The sequence below is a fragment of the Nicotiana tomentosiformis genome, chromosome 7, assembly GCF_000390325.3.
Source record: "Nicotiana tomentosiformis chromosome 7, ASM39032v3, whole genome shotgun sequence".
Lineage (NCBI taxonomy): Eukaryota > Viridiplantae > Streptophyta > Magnoliopsida > Solanales > Solanaceae > Nicotiana > Nicotiana tomentosiformis.
In genome coordinates, this window is record NC_090818.1 from 85,046,546 (window position 1) to 85,071,302 (window position 24,757).

The 24,757-nt window shown below is 38.7% G+C and overlaps 1 protein-coding gene and 1 non-coding gene across 2 annotated transcripts; one reads left to right on the plus strand and one right to left on the minus strand.

The window, feature by feature from the left end:
• Window positions 1–17,537: 17,537 nt before the first annotated feature.
• On the plus strand, window positions 17,538–18,606 carry LOC138896527 (probable glutathione S-transferase parA). The gene is made up of 2 exons (XM_070181689.1): window positions 17,538–17,895; window positions 18,086–18,606. The coding sequence occupies exons 1-2, from the start codon at window positions 17,578–17,580 to the stop codon at window positions 18,428–18,430; spliced, it is 663 nt and encodes a 220-aa protein (XP_070037790.1). The 5' UTR covers window positions 17,538–17,577; the 3' UTR covers window positions 18,431–18,606.
• On the minus strand, window positions 17,962–18,041 carry LOC117279157 (small nucleolar RNA snoR4). The gene has a single exon (XR_004509566.1). It is a non-coding gene; the product is annotated as a small nucleolar RNA snoR4 (small nucleolar RNA).
• Window positions 18,607–24,757: the final 6,151 nt, after the last annotated feature.

Genomic DNA, 24,757 nt, shown 5'->3' on the forward strand with positions numbered 1-24,757 from the left:
CGGTGTTTAGAATTTGGAAACATAGGTGCAAATTAAACAGTATATCCGTTCTGCAACTAGTAATAGCCCCTAAAATTGCAACACAAAAGAGACATCACCGGTGTGGATAGTTAAACAAGCAGAATGTACATAAACCTCTGAAAAGAACAAAACTATTGTAATACAACTTAGTGGATATTCAACATATTTTCAAGATTATAAGTGTAAATTATCTTGAACTTAGTATCTTCACCATTCTGATCAAAAGAGACATCACCATCCACATATCCAAGCTTTTCTTGGATAATTTGGTACTTACAAATTAGAGAGAAACCACAAATGTCCTTTATGAAAATGCATAAACATTTTCCCTTACTATTTTGTTTATTCCCAGAAATAAGGTGAAGCTAAAAAATGCCAAAGCAAGCAATAAGTTCAGAAAAATACCTAGAGAAAAAAAGCAGAAAAGTAAAAATTTTCTAGTAAAACAAGAAAAAATATTTATGAAGATGTGCAAATTGATGACAAAGTTGAAAACTTTCTACTAAACAAGAACAAACAGTAAAGTTGGCGAAAATTAAGAAAAAGTGAAAAACATAACAATAAACTAAAAATTAAGAGATAAATAAAAATTCTTACAAGAGAAAGAGAAGTTGAAAGCAAGAGAGTGTTACCTCGTAACTTATTGATTTGTTTCCTGTTGGAGAATGGAGATTAAAGTTTGCCTGGAAGAACTCAACTGAAGAAGAAGAGTTTTGGTTTCGTCCTTTACTCCTTTGGAAGAGCCGAGGGTTTGATTCAAAGAGGGGATTGGAAAAAAAGAATAAAAATACGCGGGTCACTTATTCTTTACCCGACCCATCTATTAATTCGGATTTTACCCTGCCCTGCCCTAACTTATTAATTTTTTTTAAATATAGCATTTTGCCCTGCCCTGCCCTGCCCCGCCCTATTTAAATCTTCCCCTGCCCTGCCTCGTTAATAGTTTTCCCTGCCCCCGCCCTGCCCTACCCTGCCCCAATTGCCATCCCTACTTTTGATGATGTAATCTTGCAATAAACCATGGTAATCTCACATGAGTGAGCAAGTTTAATAATAGTAAAATGTCATCCTTTCGAAACGGTGGCTTTATCAATTATTCAAGCATAACTCTACCACTTTGTTATCAATGGCTAGATCCTTTTTCTTCTTCGATTAATGTTTATAACATGACAGCTTCACTTCCACGATCAAGAAAATCTATCCTATTATTTCCACGTATGACTCCTAACATGGATAATTGTTAATTAAGTTATGTAATGACTGTAACCACAAATTTTCGCGTCGAAAAAAATAAATAATCAAGACTGAAAAATTGCGTAACAAATATAGTATTTGATTTCAATAAATATTAAGTGATACAATCTCTATGTTATTCCTCTGATTCTTCGAGAATGTAAACTATCTTGATGAACTTGATTTTGATTTTGATTCAAAGGCTTGTAAAGCTTGGTCTTGAATCTCTTTCTTAAACTTGAATTTAGATTTGATCACGAACAAGTAATTTAATCTTGAACATCTTGGTATTTCATTTGGCTTCGTTCTTGATCTTGATCTTGATCTTGAACTTGAACTTGTAGCTTGAGTGCTTGAACTTGTCGCTTGTAGAGAAATATGCGGTGTTTGATCCACGAGCTCTCTGCTTGCTTCTTATTATCACTTCTGATGTCTTCTAGCTTTGTGAAGATCTCTATTTATAGTTGTAGGGAGTGGTGTAGCTATGCGATTTGATTGGTCCGTTTGAATTGACCAATACCATCTAGACACATGGCACAACACTATTGGTTGTTGATTTGACTTGGTATGCCACCCTTTCTTGACATATGTCATGATTTTATTGGCTCATTTATTTGGCTTGGATTGCCACATCACTTGACACATGGCATGATTTTATTGGCTCGTTCTTTTGACTTGAATTGCCATGTCACTTGACATGTGGCATGAGCCAGGGCTTTAAGACGGGCTGCTAGCCATTTGGACTTTGGGCTAGTAAAATGGGCTCATCTTTTGGAGTCCAATTAAATGGACTGGCCCAATTAAAAAAATATACTTTAATTAAATCCATGATGGACTTAAATAATTAATTTTAATTTGAGCTTAACATTTATTGAATGTAGGAATTTATCCAAACTCAATATGAATTTTATCATGTGCTTATAATGGCGATTATGCACTGGATAGTGGGTTTATATAGGGAATTACGAATCTGGATTACGATGCAACATACTTGCAAATTATGTAGAGCAAAATTTATTTATAGCCCATCGGCCCAAACATATATTACCCGATAGCCCAAAATTGCAATATATATTTTATAGCCCAAAAGTATTTCTAGTGGCTAGCCACAAGATCTATTTTGTCGACGGCAGAATGTCTTCATGAGCGACGTCAATCTCTCTCCTCAACGACCAAAGAAAAAGTATATGCCATAAAGCTCTTCCACATAAATTGTTCAAAACCTTTAAAACAGATCTTAGTTGTATCACTATTGCTGAAAAGTGGCAGAAAGAATAAGATTGGAAGGATGGGAGGAGGAAGCAGAACTAACATGACCGGAAAATTGAGTTTTCTGACAAAATCCGGCACAAATAGTTGTTGTAGTTCAATATAGAGTAATTTCACGTGAAAGAGACACGTTTAAGTTTGAAAAGTATTTAAAGTCAATATTTAGCATAGAAGTATGGAAAATAGACTCTCACTATACAAAAATATAATAAATAGACTGTCACTATACAACATATATACAAAATAGACTATCACTATACAAAAGATATACAAAATAGACTGTCACTGTACAATTTATATACAATAGATTGTCACTATACAAAAAATATACAAAATAGATTGTCACTATATAAAATATATACTAAATAGACTGTCACTATACAACATATATACAAAATAGACTGTTACTATACAAAAAAATATACAAAATAGACTGTCACTATACAAAAAATATACAAAAATAGACATTTCGGGCTATTACATGTAATATGTTTGCACCGAAGGGCCATTTCGTGTAAGTGAAAAAAATATGGGCTATTAAAATTTTAAGGGGCTATAGAGGGTAGTTTTCTCAATTATGTATATATGTTCTAAATGCAACGTTTGTGAACCATCACGACAATTATTGTGGCTCTTCGAATTTTTATTGTTCTGAATAACTACCTATTTTTTTATTAGTAAGATATTTAAAATCAATTAGAAGGTTATTTTAGTAATTCAACTTTTTAACTTTTAGGATTCTCACTTACAATATAACTAGTTTGTGGGCACGTGCGTTGTACGTGTATGCCAAGATATATTGTATACAATTTCGTAAAATAGTATTAACATAATTAAAATAAAGTTTTGATTATATAATTATACTTAGAAGAATAGAACATATTGTTTTGTGAATGATCAATATGGATTGTCGCATGGTGACTTATTTGTCGAAATTAAGATGCTGAATATCCACTAACTATGCAACAAAATATTGGAGGCTCAGATTAAAACTCATTAGGATGACAAAAGAAGCATTCAAGATTTTTTTGCAACTTATGAATATAAGATGATGATAAATTATAAGTATCTCCCAAATTCACATAGGAAAATATTTTAATATTAATTACTTATATTTTATAAAATGTAATAAAACTAAATAAAGTCAATCTATAAGATATTGCACTAAACACGCCTTTGTTTTCATACTCTAGCTAATATAATATTTGTTAACAAATTTATTTTACTTCTCCATTCTACATAGTTTGCATCGTTCCCAGTGATAATTTTTTCAATATAAAAGTAAATATTAATATTTTTTGTGCATGATATAATGTAATATATGTGAATATGTACATATAAATGCTCGCGCAAACACACACACACTATTATATATACATGCGATAATTTTAGTAATCGTGGAGTGTAATATTATCGATAAGAAATAATTTTGCTAGTTTTAATTAATTTTTTAATGTACTCATGATTTGTCATGTTTAGTTTCCATGCATTAGATATAACATATACTTCCATCTTCTAGATATTGTTTAACATTTTCCACTGGTAGTACCTATTTTCGTTAGTATATTAAAATAATTCTAATTAATAAAAAACTGAAATATTATAAATTATATGATTGAGTAATCCAGCTAATCTGTTGAGCAATACAAAATAAATTTATATCGAATAAAATATTTATGGTCGAGCATGCTTCTGTTGTGCTTGTCAATTTATATTTATGAAAATAGTTTACTGCATATTTGGACAGGAATACACTATATGGAAGATCATACTGTTAAAATTATCTTTCAAGCATTTTGCCAAACAATTGCAGATTATAATATGTGAATATGACGTTCACATCGATATTTTATGTAATAACACTTCCAATCAGCAAACCCGTCACACTACCACCAAACTATCATATCCACACAACAAAATTACAAAATAGATTTAGTTTTCAAATCCTAAACTCCCATTTCCTCTACGGTTATGATCACTTTCTCCCTTCTAATATGCATTGTTATGCTTGCTTATTTATTTTTCACATTCCTCTACCCAGCTACCTATATTATTGTTGGAAAACAGCTATTATTTTAATATTTAGTGCAAAAAGTCAAACAAATAGATATTGAAGTTCGGTAAGATTTAGATTTACAAGGTAAACCTTATATGTTTGTTGGAAGACTTTGTTTACCTGAAAAATCAGATAACGTTAAATTTGTGTATGATTCTAAGGATATGTGATACAATTTGATACAAATCGTATGGAGAGATAGAAATATGTGTATTCTTGACTATGAGAATAGGAATAGTGAGCAAAAAAGAATGAATAAGATAAAGTAAAACAAGCATAAGGAGATATCTTTCAATATGAGAAGTGATCTTTTGTTACAGTGTATTCGGTGTCTCTATGCTTACAAGGATCCCCCACCTCCCCCCTCTTTTATAATAGAGGGATCCTACTTTATTTATAATAAAATAAAGCATATAGTGGAGGACCCATGATGAATTGTCTCTTCCTCAATTCCCGCCAAGATTCTCTCCCTTAGTGCGGTTATAACGGCTCTTGTCTGTGAGCTCGATACTGGCTCGAACTCGTTATTGGGTCGAGCCCTCGGTTTTGGCTTGAGTTCGACCTTCGGGGTGGGCGTAGCGCATTTTCGACCTCGAAGCAATGCCTTACGGATCGATTTGGTCACGGGCTCGATAAAAGTATCGAACCGACTCCTCGATTAGCCTTCGGACTCGAGGCTCGTTTGTACTGTCTTCGAAACTCATCCCAAAATCCCACTCCAGTTGTTTACCATTCGAACTCGATCGAACGTAGGAAGGCCGGAATCTATTTTGACTGGATACAGATAGTCCCCTCGTTTCTCAGGAAGGATGTTGTGAGAATCGATATGATCTTCGACGGTTCGATCGGGTTATAAGCTGACGTTTTCATAGGGCTCGATCATGACGTATGTGACAGTTGTCCCATCGATTTAGTCTTTCAAGGTATTTAATGTATGTAAGACGGTAGTCGGCCACTTCTGATATTGAACCGCCACGATGCAAGCCTATAAATAACCCCTCCATCTAACATTTACCACTTTTACGTCTTCACTCTTCCAAATTTTCTTACCCTTTCTCTCTATTTCGCCGCTTGCAGAGCCATCTACACCAGCGTTTGGTGTCATCAACTTTTCATCTTCCTTTGCCTTTCTTTCTTTCATATCAATGGCCAAAACTTCGAAAACTGTACCTCAGAAGGAGAAAGCTTCTTCTTCACGGCCATCCGGCGATAAGGCGCCGGTGGAGCCGCCTACCTATGAGTATGTTCCCGGCCCGTGTACTCTGAAGATCGATTTTAAGGTTGAGAATCCTTCATTTGTTCCAGGTCGATGTGAGCATGTGTCGATGTACATGTGCTCAATAATGGAGGGTCATCTCGAGGCTGTGAGGAAAGACTGCAACTGGGGTTCCGAGGTTGTGTTGCAAATTTCCTCCCCCGAAGAGAGCGTCATCACCCATATGGAGGGGTTTTTAAGTGTTTACACTTACCCCTTTACGTTAGGTCCCGTCGACCCGGTGATCATTGATTTTTGCAAAAGATATCAGGTCACCCTTGGTCAAATTCATCCCTCTCTATGGCGTATAGTAACCTTACTTCGCTTCTTCTCCAACAAGGCTTGGGGGGCTGGATTTTTTCCTGAATCACCTCATACGATTGTATAGGCCTCAAATCTTTCGAGGACTAATCAGGCTTCATCGTCGGGCATTGAAGGCTTTGATGTCGAGCATCGACGAAGACAAGGATCGGGGTTGGATGCGCCGTTATATCCTGGTGAGGACCCGTGACCTCATTCCGGAAAAGAAGATACCGTTCCCCGAGGAATAGAATTTCGACCGTAAGTGGTTTTCATAAGACGTTGCTTTTCGTATCTTTTTCCGATTTTATCTGATGTCTTTCTCTAATATACAGCTGCCCCTTGGATGCCACAAGCGGTACCCAACCTCGAGGATTGGGTTCGAAAGTTAGCCTCGACTTCTTCTTATGCCGAACGCGCTTGGTGTAATTTGGCAAAAGGTAGATGGGAGGCCAAGAATCATGGTAAGGGTTGCTTCTCGTGTTCTTCAAAATATTTTTTATGCTCCATTCGTTACCGATTTCCTTTCATGCAGGTGTACCAAGGATGCCGTTTTGAGGACTTCGAGTGGTGAAAAAGGAACCAAGTCCCCGGTCCCGAAATCGGGGAAAGATAAGAAACGAAAAGCTATCTTTCGGTCAGAGGACCCCAAGCTCAAAACTCGAAGGGTGAGGAGGAAGGCAATCGCTCTTTCGATGGACTCGGTCTAACGACTGAGAGAAGAAGAAGAAGAAAAAAAAGATGATGCCTCAGATTTTGTGATCCAATCTGCGAAAGCTATCGAGGTCGCCAGAGCTTCTAAGCCGATGGTGGCTGTACCGGTCGGGGTCGGTTCCGGTACCCCGAGTCTCGATCAGAGCGTCCCGAGCGATTCGCTTGGGACTATGATAGTGGGTCATTTGCCTTCTCTTCCAACGTTTTCTGAGGAGGCGTTAAAGGAAGCTCAAGAATTGAAGACCCCCGATATGGGCGGAGGCTCTAGTGTAGGGGACCCTTTTCGAGATTGCTTTAGTAGAGTCGATGATGTCTCTGACATTGGTGACGCTTCTTTTCTCCTAGAAGAGGCCCAACATTTCATTTCTCGCGTAATGATTTTACTGTACTTAGTTTCTTCGTTCTTTTCCAAACTTGACTTGTGTTCTTTCCCTACTGTGCAGGCCATTAGTAGGTTTCGAGTCGACCTCAGCCAGTGTGAGGTCGAGCTTCAGAAGGTCTCGGGGGAGAGAGATGCCCTGCGGCTTCTTTGCAGCCAAAAGGACGAGGCTATAAAGGACCTCCAAGCAGATTTGGCTAAGGCTCGTGAAGAAAAGGCCAAACTAGATAAGCAGGTGAGCCTCGTTCTGTTAGAGTATGGGTTTGACTCAACTGTGGAAGTTAACCCTTTGTTATCTCAGCTGCAGCAAAAGGTTGAAAAGATCGCGTTACTTCGGGAAGAAGTCGATCAAATCAAGGCTGAATGTAATCTGTGGAAGGAGACTATCGATCGCCTGGCTGCGGAAAAAGAAACCATCTTGGCCAAATTATTATCGGCCGATGTTCAGCTTCGAAGCGTCAAGAAAAAGGGTTCGGCTCAGGCTAAGAGGATCGAGGAGCTTGAAACATGGCTTGCTGAGGCCAAGGCGGAGGTTGAGTCATCGAAAGTCATGGCGGACAAGTCCATTGCCGTGTATCGGGCTGATGCCGAGGCTGCTCAAATAGAGGAATGAGAGGCGGCGGATACTGCCAACACTCGAGCACATTGGTTTGCCGAACTTGCTAAGTGTCGGTCTCGGAGGGAGACCCTCGAGGAGATACACGCTCGAGGTTTCGACCTTACTGAAGAGATAAAAAATGCTAAAGAGCTCGAAGCTAAAGCTGAAGCCTTGGCTTCTGATGGCGATGATGATGATGATGATGGTAGCAAGAGCGGATCTGAGAATGGGGGGATCCCGATAGAGAAGAAACTGCTCCTGAGGATGACCAGGAAACTTAGTCCATAGTTTTTACGTTTGTAATCAATCATGTAGACAATTTTGTATATAGACAACTTTGCCGACTTGCTTCTGTTTTGTGAAGACTTTATACATGCCTTATAAATGTTTTCACAAAGATTTAAACAACTTAATCAAATTCTGGATTTCGTAGCCTCTATAATCGAGCGAGTGCTTATTCAAATTTGAAGTGATGTAGCCCTTAGCCTTATTAGTCGAGTCAATAATTCGAACTCGAAGTAATGTAGCCCGTAGGCATAATGGTCGAGTGAGTGCTTGCTCAAACTCGAAATAAAGTAGCCCGTGGGCTTAGTAGTCGAGTGAATGATTAGACTCAGGATAAAGTGGCCCATAGGCATAATGGTCGAGCGAGTGCTTGCTCGAACTCGAAATGAAAGTAGCACGTAGGCTTAGTAGTCGAGTGAATGATTCGAACTCGAAGTAATGTAGCCCGTAGGTGTAATGGTCGAGTGAGTGCTTGCTCGCATTCGAAATAAAGTAGCATGTGGGCTTAGTAGTCGAGTGAATGATTCGAACTCGGGATATAGTGGCCCGTAGGCGTAATGGTCGAGTGAGTGCTTGCTCGAACTCGGAATGAAAGTAGCCCGTAGGCTTAGTAGTGGAGTGAATTTTTCGAACTCGAAGTAATATAGCCCGTAGGCATAATGGTCGAGTAAATGCTTGCTCGAACTCGAAATAAAGTAGCATGTGGGCTTAGTAGTCGAGTGAATAATTCGAACTCGGGATAAAGTGGCTCGTAGGCATAATGGTCGAGTGAGTGCTTGCTCGAACTCAAAATAAAGTAGCCCGTAGGCTTAGTAATCGAGTGAATGATTCGAACTCGAAGTAATGTGGTCCGTAGGTATAATGGTCGAGTGAATGCTTGCTCGAACTCGAAATAAAGTAGCCCGTGGGCTTAGTAGTCGAGTGAATAATGCGAACTCGGGATAAACTGGCTCGTAGGCATAATGGTCGAGTGAGTGCTTGCTCGAACTCGAAATAAAGTAGCCCGTAGGCTTAGTGGTCGAATTTATCTTAACTCTGTTTGTGTAATAAATCTCCAAATAGAGGAATTTTTCTTGGATATAAGATGTCGGTAAAGAGGAGAACTTTCTTTGCAAGTCACTATACATGTGTTCATGTTTCGCGCCTGGGTTCGGGCCAACTACATGAGCATGGTTCATTTTGACCATTTGGCTCTTACAACTTTTCCTATTGGAACCCCGTTATTGCGAAATACCTTTCTTGCATCAGAACTTGATATATTTGAAGGCTACTGCCCCCCAGTATTCTAGGTCGATTGTAAAGAGGCCTCGGATACTGTTGTAAGTGCATCACGATCTTTGGTTGCCTCGTTAAAAACCTTGCCGAAAAACCCATTTGAGATAAAACCGGTCTAAGGGAAAAAGAGTGCAACGCGTGCTTTCAGATCTATGGCGAAGGATCTATCTTAGCTCCTGCTTGGACTTCTACAGGAGTCAGTTTTGAAATGTAAATGAATATGGAAGGGTCGTACCTTAGCAGTAGTATCGTTTTAGATGTGACACATTCCAATTGCTTGATAGTTGTTTGCCGTTTATAATGTCGAGCATGTATGATCCCTTTCCGACGTTCTCGAGAACCTAATATGGTCCTTCCTAATTTGGTCCTAGTTTTCCTTCATTCGGATTTCGGGTATTGATGGTGACTTTCCTTAGTACTAAGTCAAAGGGCTTGAAATGGCGGAGCTTGGTTCTTCGATTATAATATCTTTCGATTCACTGCTTTTGGGCGGCCAATTGGACGAGAGCAGCTTCTCGTCTTTCGTCTGATAATTCGAGGCTAGTGTTCATAGCCTCGTTATTTGATTCTTCCGTCGTGTATTGAAATCTAGTACTGGGTTCGCCGACTTCGACTGGTATCAATGCTTCGGACCCATATACTAAGGAGAATGAGGTCGCCCCCGTACTGGATTTCGACGTCGTTCGATATTCCCAAAGGACTTCGGGTAGGATTTCTCTCCACTTTCCTTTAGCGTCGTTCAACCTCTTCTTTAGGTTCTGAATAATGGTTTTGTTCGTTGATTCGGCCTCTCCGTTCCCACTGGGGTGATACGGTGTTGATAATATCCTTCTTATTCTGTGGTCTTCGAAGAATTTCATCACTTTGCTGCCCACAAATTGTTTCCCATTATCACATACTATTTCGGCTGGTATCTCGAATCGGCATATGATATGATCCCAGATAAAGTCTATAACTTCTTTCTCTCTTACTTTCTTGAACTCCTGTGCTTCAACCCATTTAGAGAAATAATCAGTCATAAATAAGATGAATTTAGCTTTACCTGGGGTTGATGGCAGAGGGCCGACGATATCCATTCCCCATTTCATGAATGACCATGGGGATAGGACCGAGTGAAGTTGCTCTCTGGGTTGATGGATCATTGGTGCAAACCTTTGACATTTGTCACATTTTCGAACAAATTCCTTCGCATCTTTGCCCATATCGATCCAATAATACCCTGCCCTGATTATTTTTTGGACTAATGGATCGGCACCGGAGTGATTCCCACAAGTACCCTCATGCACCTTATGTAAGATGTAATCGGTATCTCCTAGACCCAAGCATACTGCCAATGGTCCATCGAATGTCCTTCGGTATAATGTTCCATCTGAAGCCACCGTGAATCTAGCAGCTTTAGTCCGTAGGGCTCTTGAATCTTTAGGGTCCGATGGGAGCTTTCCGTCCTTTAAGTATTCAATATACTTATTTCTCCAATCCCAGGTTAAGCTTGTAGAATTTATCTCGGCGTGACCTTCTTTGATCACGGATCTCAAGAGTTGAACGAGAGTCCCCGAGCTCAAGTCACCTTCCTCGATCGATGATCCCAAATTCACAAGTGCATCAGCCTCACTGTTTTGCTCTCGTGGAACGTGCTGTGATATGTAGTTTGTCCAAATACTTTTCCATTCTATCCTCTCTAACTTCGAAGGTTTTGTTTACTTGACTTACCACCAACAGAGAGTCACATTTGGCTTCTATGACTTCTGCTCCCAAGTTTTTAGCTAGCTCGAGACCTGCAATCATGGTCTCATACTCGGCCTCGTTGTTAGTCAACCTGGTAGTTTTAATAGATTGCCTAATAATGTTACCTGTGGGTGGCTTTAAAACTATGCCCAACCCGAACCCTTTTACGTTTGAGGCCCCGTCCATAAAAAGGGTCCATACCCTCGAGGACGTACCTGATTTCAGCAGGAATTCTTTTTCAACTTCGGATACGAGGGTTGGCGTGAAATCTGCCACAAAGTCTGCTAAAATTTGAGACTTGATGGTCGTACGGGGTTGATATTTGATATCGTACCCACTGAGTTCGATGACCCATTTGGCAAATCGACCTGATAGTTTGGGCTTGTGCAAAATATTACGAAGTGGGTAAGTTGTTAATACGCATATGGGGTGACATTGAAAGTATAGTCGTAACTTTCTAGAGGCGCTTATCAGTGCAAGTCCCAATTTTTTTAGGTGTGGATATCTAGCTTCTGCTTCTCCTAAGGTTCGACTTAAATAATAAATGGGAAATTGCGTACCTTGCTCTTCCCGAACTAGGACACCGCTTACTACGATTTCTGATACTGCCAAGTATAAGCAAAGTTTTTCGTCTGCTTTTGGAGTGTGAAGTAGTGGTAGGCTCGACAGATATTGTTTCAGTTTCTTCAATGCCTGTTGGCATTCCGGGGTCCAAGCGAAATTGTTCTTCTTTTTGAGTAGGGAGAAATTTTTTTCTTTCGATCTGATGATCTCAAAATGAATCGGCCTAGGGCCGCAATTCATCCTGTAAGCCTTTGTATAGCTTTTACGTTGTCCACGATGGTGATGTCTTTGATGGCCTTGATTTTATCGGGGTTAATCTCGATTCCCTGATTTGACACCATGAAGCTGAGGAACTTACCCGAACCGACCCCGAAAGTACATTTTTCGGGGTTGAGCTTCATGTTATATTTCCTCAAAATCTCGAACGTTTCCTGCAAATGGGTCAGATGGTCCTCTGCGCGCAGGGACGTAACTAGCATGTCATCAATATAAACTTCCATTGATTTACCTATTTGTTCTTCGAATATTTTATTTACTAGGCGTTGGTAAGTAGCCCCCATATTTTTAGCCCGAAGGGCATCACATTATAACAATATGTTTCATATTTGGTGACAGATGAAGTCTTTTCCTGGTCCTCCGGGTTCATCCGGATTTGATTATACCCGGAATAGGTATGGAAAAAAGTGAGGATCTCGTGACCGGCTGTGGCATCGATCATGCGATCGATGTTGGGTAGCGGAAAAGAATCTTTGGGGCATGCTTTGTTTAAATCCTTATAGTCCATGCATATTCTAAGTTTGTTTCCTTTTTTAGGCACTATAACTATATTGGCTAACCATTCAGGATATTTCACCTCCCGAATGGACCCTATCTTGAGAAATTTGGTTACCTCGTCTTCTACGAATGCGTGTTTTACCTCGGACTGGGGTCTTCTCTTTTGCTTTACTGGTCTGAACTTAGGGTCCAAGCTTAGCCGATGCGTCGTTATGTCCGGTGGAATCCCTGTTATATCTAAATGGGACCAGGAAAAACAATCAATGTTATCGATAAGAGATTGGACAAGTTTCTTCCTGAGTTCGGGCCTCAACCCCGTTCCCAGGTATACCTTTCATTCGGGCTAGTGCTCGATTAGTGTGACATGCTCCAATTCCTCAATTGTTGATTTGGTGGCGTCGGTGTCATCAGGAATCACGAAGGATCAAGGGACCCTCTGATCATCATCTTCTTCGATCATTTGGTTATCTGGTTGGGTCGAAGCCGATGTCTGTGATTGCTATTTGGTGTCTCGTTCTCCTTTTGAGCCTGATCCCTTTACTGACGAAGGCAAGGATATTGGTTTCGCTTCCTCGATGGCGAACATTTCTTTTGCGGCTAGTTGTTCTCCGTACACTGTTTTGACTCATCTCGATGTTGGGAATTTGAGGACCTGGTGTAGGGTCGAAGGTACAGCTCTCATGTTGTGGATCCATGGCCTTTTGAAAAGGGCGTTGTACCTCATGTCGCCTTCGATTATGTGAAACTTTGTTTCCTGGATGGTTCTGGCCACGTTTATTGGTAGAATTATCTTGCATTTGGTGGTTTCACATGCCATATTGAATCCGTTTAGAACCAGGGTTGCGGGTACGATCTGGTCCCACATGCCGAGCTGCTCTACGACCTTCAATCTGATGATGTTGGCCGAGCTACCTGGATCAATCAACACACGCTTAACTTTAGTTTTATTCATGAGTACGGATATTACCAGTGCATCGTTATGAGGCTGTACAACCCCTTCTGCATCTTCATCATTGAAGGACAAAAATCGTATGGGTGTGTAATCCTGAGTTCGAGATCGCTTTTCTCTCACAATCGATGTTTTAGTGCGTTTAAGCACTGGTCCCTGAGGGGTATCAGCACTGCCGATGATCATGTGAATGACGTGTTGTGGCTCTTCCTACTTGTTTCGCTTGCCGAAATCCCTTTTTTTAAAATGGTTCCTCACCCTATCGCTCAAACATTCCCGAAGGTGGCCTTTGTTAAATAACCGGGCTACTTCCTCTCTTAGTTGCCTGCAATCTTCCGTTCTGTGGCCATGGGTGCCATGATATTCGCACATTTGATTGGGATTCCTTTGGGCAGGATTGGTCTGCATGGGTCGAGGCCATTTAGTGTCTTTGATTCGTCCGATAGCCGACACGATGGCAGATGGATCAATGCTGAAGTTATATTCCGATAACCGAGGTGCTTCTATAGGATCGACATATTTATCAAGGCCGCTCTTGCTCACAAGTCCCCGAGAATTTTGCCCTCGATCAATCCTTTGATTGTTTCGAGCGGTATTGCATGTTGAACCGTTGTTCATCCGATCTGCGACGTACGGTTGATATCGGTCTCTGTTCGACCTCTGTTCTCTGTCGATCTCCCTTTGGTTTTTAGTAGGTTTCCTATTCTGATGCATGGGTCCAAACGGAGCTCCCAACTGGTCATCTTCGATCCTAATGTTTGACTGATATCGTTTGTGTATATCTGCCCAAGTTATTGCTAGATACTCGATCAACTTTTGCTTCAGCCGACGTGATGCTATCGAACTTTGCTCGTGCAACCCTTGGGTGAAAGCTTGGACGGCCCAATTGTCTATGACCGGTGGCAATTACATGCGTTCCATTGAAATCGGGATACGAATTCTCTCAGCATTTCATTACCCCTTTGCTTTACTTTGAAGAGGTCTGATTTCCTTGTTGCAACCTTTATGGCACCAGCATGTGCCTTTACGAACGAATCTACTAACATGGCAAAAGAATCGATGGAATTTGGCAGCAGATTGTGATACCAGATCATCGCTCCCTTCGAGAGGGTCTCCCCGAACTTTTTCAACAACACAAATTCGATCTTATCGTCCTCCAAATCATTACCCTTGATGGCACATATGTAAAAGGTGACGTGTTCGTTAGGATCAGTCGTACCGTTATATTTGGGAATTTTGGGCATACGAAATTTTTTGGGGATTGGTTTTGGAGCCGCACTCGAGGGAAAAGGCTTTTGTATGATTTTTTTTGAATCCAGCCCTTTTATCATTGGTGGAGCTCCCGGGATTTGATCGACCCTGGCATTGTATGTTTTCACTCTCTTGTCGTTGACTTTGACTCGTTTTGTGAGTTCCTCGAGCAATTTAGTAATTTCGGGAGTGGTCCCTGATTCTTGCTCATTTGATTTCACTATGGCGGGCTCCGTTCTGGGGGTGATTTCTCGAAGCGGATTGGGATCTGGCCTGCTTTGTATATGAGTTTGGCTCTGCAACTGAGCTGTCTCTACTTGTTGGGCTTGTAACATCTCGAAGATCATACGTAAGCTGGCTCCGATTTTCCCCACTTTATGGGTGTCTCGAGCTACGGATCGAGTACTGCCTTGAATGCTTTTTTCCGGTTCGGAACGTTGGTTCGCCTCAAGAGCCACTTGCGAATTGACATCTAATGGTACTTCAGCTCGAATTTCGGGTACTTCGATTCGAGCCTCAGTGCCATCGTCAAGTGGCCTTCCGGCCCCAGGTACCAAGTTATTGGTTTCATCATGAAGGCCAGCTTCGTGGTCGATAGGTAAAGCCATTGCTGATTCGAAGTTATAAACTGATGTGTACTGCAGATTTATATCAAATAATCACTATTATCCTTAGCCCCACGGTGGGCGCCAAACTGTTTACCTGAAAAATCAGATAACGTTAAATTTGTGTATGGTTCTAAGGATATGTGATACAATTTGATACAAATCGTAAGGAGAGATAGAAATATGTGTATTCTTGACTATGAGAATGGGAATAGTGAGCAAAAAGAATGAATAAGATAAAGTAAAACAAGCACAAGGAGATATCTTTCAATATGAGAAGTGATCTTTTGTTACAGTGTATTCGGTGTCTCTATGCTTACAAGGATCCCCCCCTTTTATAATAGAGGGATCCTACTTTATTTATAATAAAATAAAGCATATAGTGGAGGACCCATGATGAATTATCTCTTCCTCGATTCCCACCAAGATTCTCTCCCTTAGTGCGGTTGTAACGGCTCTTGTCTGTGAGCTCGATATTGGCTCGAACTCGTTATTGGGTCGAGCTCTCGGTTTTGGCTTGAGTTCGACCTTCGGGGTGGGCGTAGCACATTTCCGACCTCGAAGCAATGCCTTGCGGATCGATTTGGTCACGGGCTCGATAAAAGTATCGAGCCAACTCCTCGATCAGCCTTCGGACTCAAGGCCCGTTTGTACTGTCTTCGGAACTCATCCCAAAATCTCACTTTGGTTGCTTACCATTCGAACTCGATCGAACGTAGGAAGACCGAAATCTATTTTGACCGTATACAGACTTCTCATTGAATTCACTTAAAATATACTTTTCATTTTTAGTTTGTTTAGACTTTTGCTTTCATAAAAAGATAATATCCGGATGCATCCGAATGTAGAATTAGTTGTGTGGTTATGTACTTGGACATGAAAAAAAAGTAAATTTCTAATCAAAAGGCTTAAGCAATATCTAAAACATTGTAGATAAACAAATATGATCCTTCTAAATAAAGTACTTCATATTAGATAATAACTTGAAAGTAAAGTTCCACATGAACTTATGCATGTAACTATAGAATATGTCAATTAATGAATTTGAGTTTAGCAATGGAACGAAAAAGTTAATTTTAATAATAACTCATTTATTCCCGAACACAACAAAAATGTATTTCAAGAGCAACAGACAACAAGTCATTTACCCTACCATTTACATCGATTGGTGTATTTTATAAAAATCCAAAGGTAGAAATTGATAATTAAATAATATGTGAAGCTAAAAAGTTACCCGATTTCTTGTCATGCTTTCTTGATTCATCACTCAGATTCTATCTAATTTTCTTTGCCCACATAATCACAAATTTTGTAAACCAGTGCGTACGTCTTCTATTTCTCTTCTTCGATTTCAAACTGATAAATAATTCCAACAGGTGCAATAAAAAACAACCACCATATTCAAGGCAAATATAGAAGGTGCCTTTCAATTTGTTGCAAAGATAACCTCTATGATTTATCAATTATAATCTTGATAGTGTATTGAATTATGAATTTTGTAAGTCTCATTTTGAAAGGATTCGTAGTTAAGTGGTGCTGAAAGGATGTGTTAATACTCAGTAGAATGACAGAGCCGTTGTATTTCTTCTTGTTCGGAATAAGTTAATCGGCATTTTGTGGCAACTCTTCGAAATTAGGACTCTTTAAATTATTAAGATACTTAAACAAATAGGATGGGTATTTTAGTTAATTAGGATATTTAGATAAATCAGAAGGATAGTTTTGTAATTTAACTTTTAAGCTAAGGGCTTCTCACTTTTATAATAATAATAGATATAGATATAGATAAAGATATATAGATATAGATAGATAATATAGATGGATGAGTCATTGGCGATAAAGTGAGGATGTTTCATTTTTGTTATTAAAAACTTACTACTCCTTAAATATAAAATATGATTCCTTTTAAAAAAGAAATAGAATAAAAATAAAGATAAAACACTAAAAATAAATTAATTGTCTAGACAAAATCTACCGTTCACCTCAATTAATACACATCCCCGTCCACATCATGAAGTAGCTAGCACAAGCGTACAGATCAGTTGAAAGAAGAAAAGGGTCCAGTCCTAAATATCCAAATGTTCATGAAAGGAGGACAACTTAGTTTTTTCTACTAGAAAGAATATTTTGACGAATTTCGTTCACATTGGCATGCTTTAATTATATTAAGTAGTCTTTCTTGGAAAAGAAGTATTTGCAATATCAAACCAAATCTTCCCATTACGCAAGCAATGACATCTAAGCAAATATATATCACTATAAATAGTACTACTAATGTTCAATGACTTTTATAAGCACTACATATATATTCTCAAACAAAAAGAATGGAGAGCAACAACGTGGTTCTGCTAGATTTCTGGCCAAGCTCTTTTGGTATGAGGCTAAGAATTGCATTGGCCTTAAAGGGAATCAAATATGAAGCAAAGGAGGAAAACTTATCTGATAAAAGCCCTTTGCTTCTGGAGATGAACCCTGTTCACAAAAAGATCCCTATTTTGATTCACAATAGTAAAGCCATTTGTGAGTCTCTAAACATTCTTGAGTACATTGATGAAGTCTGGCATGACAAATGTCCATTACTTCCTTCTGATCCTTACGAAAGGTCACAAGCCAGATTCTGGGCCGACTATATTGACAAGAAGGTAATAAACATCTCACAAAGACTTAACAGTCAATGTAACATGACCTTTACTAAGTTCATCTTGTGTAGTTTCACCGAGCTGTTTAAGGTCGTCGTACATTTGAATATTAGGTGTTTCACATTTGAATTTTTTTATCCCCTTGTTAGAATTCCTGATTCTGTCAATACTTATGGACGTTGGTTTAATGCAGATATATAGCACAGGAAGAAGAGTGTGGAGCGGTAAAGGTGAAGATCAAGAAGAAGCAAAGAAGGAATTCATAGAAATACTCAAGACTTTGGAAGGAGAGCTTGGAAATAAAACTTACTTTGGTGGTGATAATCTGGGTTTTGTGGATGTGGCTTTGGTTCCCTTTACTAGTTGGTTTTATTCTTATGAGACTTGTGCAAACTTTAGTATAGAAGCAGAGTGTCCAAAGCTGGTGGTATGGGCAAAAACATGTATGGAGAGCGAGAGTGTCTCAAAGTCCCTTCCTCATCCTCACAAGATCTATGGTTTTGTCTTGGAACTCAAGCACAAGCTTGGTCTTGCTTGAACAAGAAACACTTCTTACCTACTGCAGAAACCAATCATGTCCTTCGTCCCTAGTTGTTCAAGCATCAATTTATCAATATTGTTGCTACTCTGTCTATAAATTTTATGGTTTGGTGTAATTTAGTCTTTAAAACTTTACTTGTTGCTACTCTATCTATAAGGTTTATGTTTGGCGTAGTTCAGTCTCTAAAACTTTATTTGCTTAAGCACTTCTTTGAACTAAGGTGGATTTAAATTAGTGAAGCGACATGTCTGGTTAGAGTTTATATAGTCGAGCCCAACTTGTTTGGGATTGAAACGTAAAGCTCGATCGTCCAAAAACTACTTTTTTTGAAAAGTATTTTTTGAAAAGTGCTCTTGGAAATTAGCAGTTTATGTTTGGCCAATTCATTTGAGAAGTATTTTTTGCACTTTTGATAAGCAAATTCTATTTGGTCAAATCTTTTCAAAAAGTACTTTTAAGTGTCTAATTATAAAAAAGGATAATAAAGGTTTATTTATAATTAAATTATTTAAAAAAAAGAAATTAATTTATATATATATATATATATATATATATATTTTTTAATCAATATACAAATATACCAATGCAATAATATTGATAGGGACATACGTGCTTACAAGTTACATGTATGAAAATCACTATCTGTTCTTGAGAAAACAACAAACTAGGTAGTATTGCATTCTGCCAATAATAGTATATATATACACGCACACCAAAAAGAATATAAATAAATATATAAACTGGAGATCATATAAATTTGGTATACTACAAAAGAAAAAAGATATCATATATATTGAAGAGAGTGCTTGAATATCATAGTTAGCCTTGTTATTTAAAAGAGTAATAGGAGAAAACAATGTTGGAAGAGAAAAGAAGAAATCTATTTATAGTAGAGAGATTGTTCCAAGAAAAGAATAGGAGAAGTAGAATAAAAACACTACAAAAATAAAATAAAATAAAATAAAAGAAAGGGATGGTAAAACAAAAAAAATTAAAAAAAAATGTTAAATTAATGAGGGGTAATATAAAAAATATAAATTTATAGTAAGGATATTTTTATCTTGAAAAAAATTAAATGTTTGCTTCTGCTTCTGTTTTTTAGAAGAAACTAGAATATTGTAGCTTCTTCCTAAAAGTAAAAAAATTACTTGCTCCTTGAAAGCACTTCTATGTCTTGGTCAAACACCTCAAATTTCTAAATAAGTACTTTTTTGACAAAAAAGTTTTAACCTCCTAGAAGCTTGGCCAAATAAGCTCGTTATTATTATAATATAATTGTCACGTCCCAAAATCCCACCTTAGGCCGTGATGGCACCTATCCGTACTTGCTAAGCAAGTCAATTCATAATTCAAAAATATATAGCCAAATTCTTTAATTACAGAGTCATATTATAAATAAAGACATAAATAGTTCCAAAACAGCAAACATATCTGATACATTCATGACAAGGCCTAAACACGGCCAATACAGTATAACCCCCAAGACTAGGCGGCACAGGTGTGATGACCCAAAAGGTCATATTATATTTTAGAACTCGAATCTGTACTCTTAAATCTTAAAAGTATCATTTATCGATTTGCGTGCGCAGTCCGGGAAGGTTTTCGGAAAGCTTTTATGTTGAAAATTGATGAAAATGAGAATTTATGCCTTAAAAGTTAATTTTAGTTGATTTCGGTCAATATTTTTGGAAAACAGGCCCGGATTCATATTTTGACGGTCCCGGTGGGTCCGCATCGAATTATGGGACCTGGGCGTATGCCCGAAATCGAATTCGAAGGTCCATAACTCATGTTATGAATTTTTGATGAAAATTAATTATTTTTAAGAATTGATTGAAGTTTGGCATTGTTAGTGCCGGGTCCGTATTCTGGTTTCGGAGCCCGGTACAGGTTCATTATGATATTTAAGACTGGTCTGTAAAATTTGGTGAAAGACGGAGTTGATTTGACGTGATTCGGACATCCAGCTGAGAAGATATGAATTTTTAAGTGTTCTTGAGAATTTCATTTGATTTGGTGCTAAATTCGTAGTTCTAGGTGCTATTTTGGCGATTTGATCGCGCGAGCAAGTTCGTATGATATTTTCAGACTTGTGTGCATGTTTGGTTTGGAGCCCCGAGGGCTCGGATGAGTTTCGGATAGGCCACGGGATGTTTTGGACTTTGGAAATCTGGTTTTTCTGCAGAGTTTGTGTTCTGGCATGTCCTTCTTCGCGTTCGCGAAGGTACCCTCGCGAACGCGAAGAGTAAATTGGGCAGCTGAAGTTTTCTTCTTCGCGAACGCGACAAGCCCATCGCGAACGCGAAGTGTTAGGCACTGGGGAGGGGCAGACAACGTTTTCTTCACCGCGAACGCGAACAATGACTCACAAACACGAAGACCAGGGAAGGGTAGCCTGCGCGAATGCGAGCACTATCTCGCGAACGCGAAGGCTTGGCAGCCCATACACTTCGCGAACACGACAGGGCTCTCTCAAATGCGATGAACACCGTCGCCCAGTACTTAACAGAACCCAATATATATATATTTTTCAATCAATATACAAATATACCAATGAAATAATATTGATAGGGACATATGTGCTTCCAAGTTACATGTATGAAAATCACTATCTATTCTTGAGAAAATAACAAACTAGGTAATATTGCATTCTGTCAATAATAGTATGTGTATATATATATATATATATATATATATATATATATATATGCGCGCACACCAAAAAGAATATAAATAAATATATAAACTGGAGATCATATAATTTTGGTATACTACAAAAGAAAAAAGATATCATATATATTGAAGAGAGTGCTTGAATATCATAGTTAGCCTTGTTATTTTAAAGAGTAATAGGAGAAAAAAAATGTTGGAAGAGAAAAGAAGAAATCTATTTATAGTAGAGAGATTGTTCCAAGAAAAGAATAGGAGAAGCAGAATAAAAGCACTACAAAAAATAAAAATAAAAAAAAAAAGAAGAAAGGGATGGTAAAACAAAAAATATTGAAGAAAAATGTTAAATTAATGAGGGGTAATATAAAAAATATAAATTTATAGTAAGGATATTTTTATCTTGGAAAAAATTAAATGTTTGCTTCTGCTTCTATTTTTTAGAAGAAGCTAGAATATTGTAGCTTCTTCCTAAAAGCAGAAAAACTAGTTGCTGCTTGAAAGCACTTCTATGTCTTGGTCAAACACCTCAAATTTCTAAATAAGTACTTTTTTGACAAAAAGGTTTTAACCTCCTAGAAGCTTGGCCAAATAGGCTCGTTATTATTATAATATAATTGTCACGTCCCAAAATCCCACCTTAGGCCGTGATGGCACCTATCCGTACTTGCTAAGCAAGTCAATTCATAATTCAAAAATATATAGCCAAATTCTTTAATTACAGAGTCATATTATAAATAAAGACATAAATAGTTCCAAAACAGCAAACATATCTGATACATTCATGACAAGGCCTAAACACGGCCAATACAGTATAACCCCCAAGACTAGGCGGCACAGGTGTGATGACCCAAAAGGTCATATTATATTTTAGAACTCGAATCTGTACTCTTAAGTCTTAAAAGTATCATTTATCGATTTGCGTGCGCAGTCCGGGCAGGTTTCCGGAAAGCTTTTATGTTGAAAATTGATGAAAATGAGAATTTATGCCTTAAAAGTTAATTTTAGTTGACTTTGGTCAATATTTTTGGTAAACAGGCCCGGATTCATATTTTGACGGTCCCGGTAGGTCCGTATCAAATTATGGGACCTGCGCGTATGCCCGAAATCGAATTCGAAGGTCCATAACTCATGTTATGAATTTTTGATGAAAATTAATTATTTTTAAGAATTGATTGAAGTTTGGCATTGTTAGTGCCGGGTCCGTATTCTGGTTTCGGAGCCCGGTACAGGTTCATTATGATATTTAAGACTGGTCTGTAAAATTTGGTGAGAGACGGAGTTGATTTGACGTGATTCGGACATCCAGTTGAGAAGATATGAATTTTTAAGTGTTCTTGAGAATTTCATTTGATTTGGTGCTAAATTCATAGTTCTAGGTGCTATTTTGGCGATTTGATCGCGCGAGCAAGTTCGTATGATATTTTCAGACTTGTGTGCATGTTTGGTTTGGAGCCCCGTGGGCTCGGGTGAGTTTCGGATAGGCCACGGGATGTTTTGGACTTTGGAAATCTGGTTTTTCTGCAGAGTTTGTGTTCTGGTATGTCCTTCTTCGCGTTCGCGAAGGTACTCTCGGGAACGCGAAGAGTAAACTGGGCAGCTGAAGTTTTCTTCTTCGCGAACGCGACAAGCCCATCGCGAACGCGAAGTGTTAGGCACTGGGGAGGGGCAGACAACGTTTTCTTCACCGCGAACGCAAACAATGACTCGCGAACGCAAAGACCAGGGAAAGGTAGCCTACGCAAATGCGAGCACTGTCTCGCGAACACGAAGGCTTGGCAGCCCATACACTTCGTGAATGCGACAGTGCTCTCGCGAACGCGATGAACACTGTCGCCCAGCACTTAACAGAACCCAAAAACGGAATTTTAGCCAAAAAACTCATTTTTCTCATAAACCAAACGGTGAGAGGCGATTTTTCAAGAGTCATTTCTTCTCCAAATTGTTGGTAAGTGATTCTAAACCATTTTCTTTCAATTACCCATTACATTTCTTGAATTTTTAACCTAAAATCTAGAGTTTTCATGGTAGAATTAGGGGTTAGGGTCGAAAGTAGGGATTTCGAAAATTTGGGGATTTAGACCTCAATTTGAGGTCGGATTCCAAAACTAATTACATATTCGGGCTCGGGGGTGAATGGGTAAAAGGATTTTGGTCCGAACCTCGAGTTTTGACCAAGCAGGGCCCGGCGTCGATTTTTCGACTTATTGGAGGAAAATTTGAAAAATTTAATTTATGCAATATAATTGATTCCTTTAGCAATATTTGATATTATTGAGTCATTTTTTGAATAGATACGAGTGGTTTGAAGGTGAATTCCAAAGAAAAAGCTGTGATTGAGAATTAAGTGGCCTACGGAGCAAGGTAAGTGTTGTGTCTAACCCTAACTTGAGGGAATTAGGAACCTTAGATTACTTGCTAAGTGAAATTCATGTGAGCGGCGTATATGTGAGGTGACGAGTATTTATGCGCCGCCAAATTTACCTGTTTTCCATGTTTCTCAGTTTTTCTTATATTGTCTCATTCCTATGCCTAATTGCGATGTGTTATACTAGTGTTGTTCAATTTATCGTTCTTATCATGTTTATGGATTTTCTGGTGATAATTGAGTTTTTATTTCAAAGTTGAGATTGATGTTATGGAACCAAATATTGAGATAAGGTTTGTACTTGTTATTCTATCTCCCTGTTGATATTTATGCATTGCATTATGGTAAGGGAGAGTGTTAATGCACGAAGGGTGATGCCGTGCCATATTGTGAGTGTTAATGCACGAAGGGTGATGTCGTGCCATATTATGAGTGTTAATGCACGAAGGGTGATGCCGTGCCATATTGTGAGTGTTAATGCACGAAGGGTGATGCCGTGCCATGATATGAGAGTTAATGCACGAAGGGTGATGCCGTGCCGTTTCTATTTATTTTATGGTGAGATTGAGAGTATAACCACGAAGGGTGATGCCGTGCATTTTTCCTTACTGTATTCACTATTCTTGTTGATTCATGGTATATTGACTGCTCCGGTGATCACTCTGTTGTAGTTCTTTATCTTGTATTCCCCTCAATATGTTCCCCTCCCGATATTTCTTGTTTAGTTCTTCATTTATGTTATTTGCATATACATTGTTAAATTATACAGGTTGATTTGTAGGTGCCTTGCCTTAGCCTCATCACTACTTCGTCGAGGTTAGGCTTGACTCTTACCAGTACATGGGGTCAGTTGTACTGATGCTGCACTCTGCACTTTCTGTGCAGATTTTGATACCAGCTCAGGTTGATCGAGATTTGCTACTGGTCTACTGTCCAGAGACTCAAGGTAGATCTGTAGGCGTTCACAGACCTTGAAGTTCCCGTCTAACTTTTATGTCCTACTGTTTTCTTTCATTCAGACAGTTATATTTCTTTCAGACTATTACTTGTAGTAAATTCTAGAATGCTCATGAATTGTGACTCCAGATCCGAGTGGTAGTAATTAATACAGTTTTATGATATTTCGCACTTAATATATTTCATCTTAGTTAATTATGGTTATTTACTGAATGGAAATAAGGAATTAGTTTAACGATTTTTCTAACATTGGCTTACCTAGCAAGTAAAATGTTAGGCGCCATCACGATCCCGTCGGTGTAAAATTTCGGATCGTGATAGTTGGTATCAGA

What these genes read in the sequence shown, in the direction of transcription:
- LOC138896527 (XM_070181689.1), top strand. Translation starts at nt 17,578, where the DNA reads ATGGAGAGCAACAACGTGGTTCTGCTAGATTTCTGGCCAAGCTCTTTT. An exon ending in CCGACTATATTGACAAGAAG is followed by an intron (nt 17,896 to 18,085) that starts GTAATAAACATC and finishes GGTTTAATGCAG; the next exon opens with ATATATAGCACAGGAAGAAG.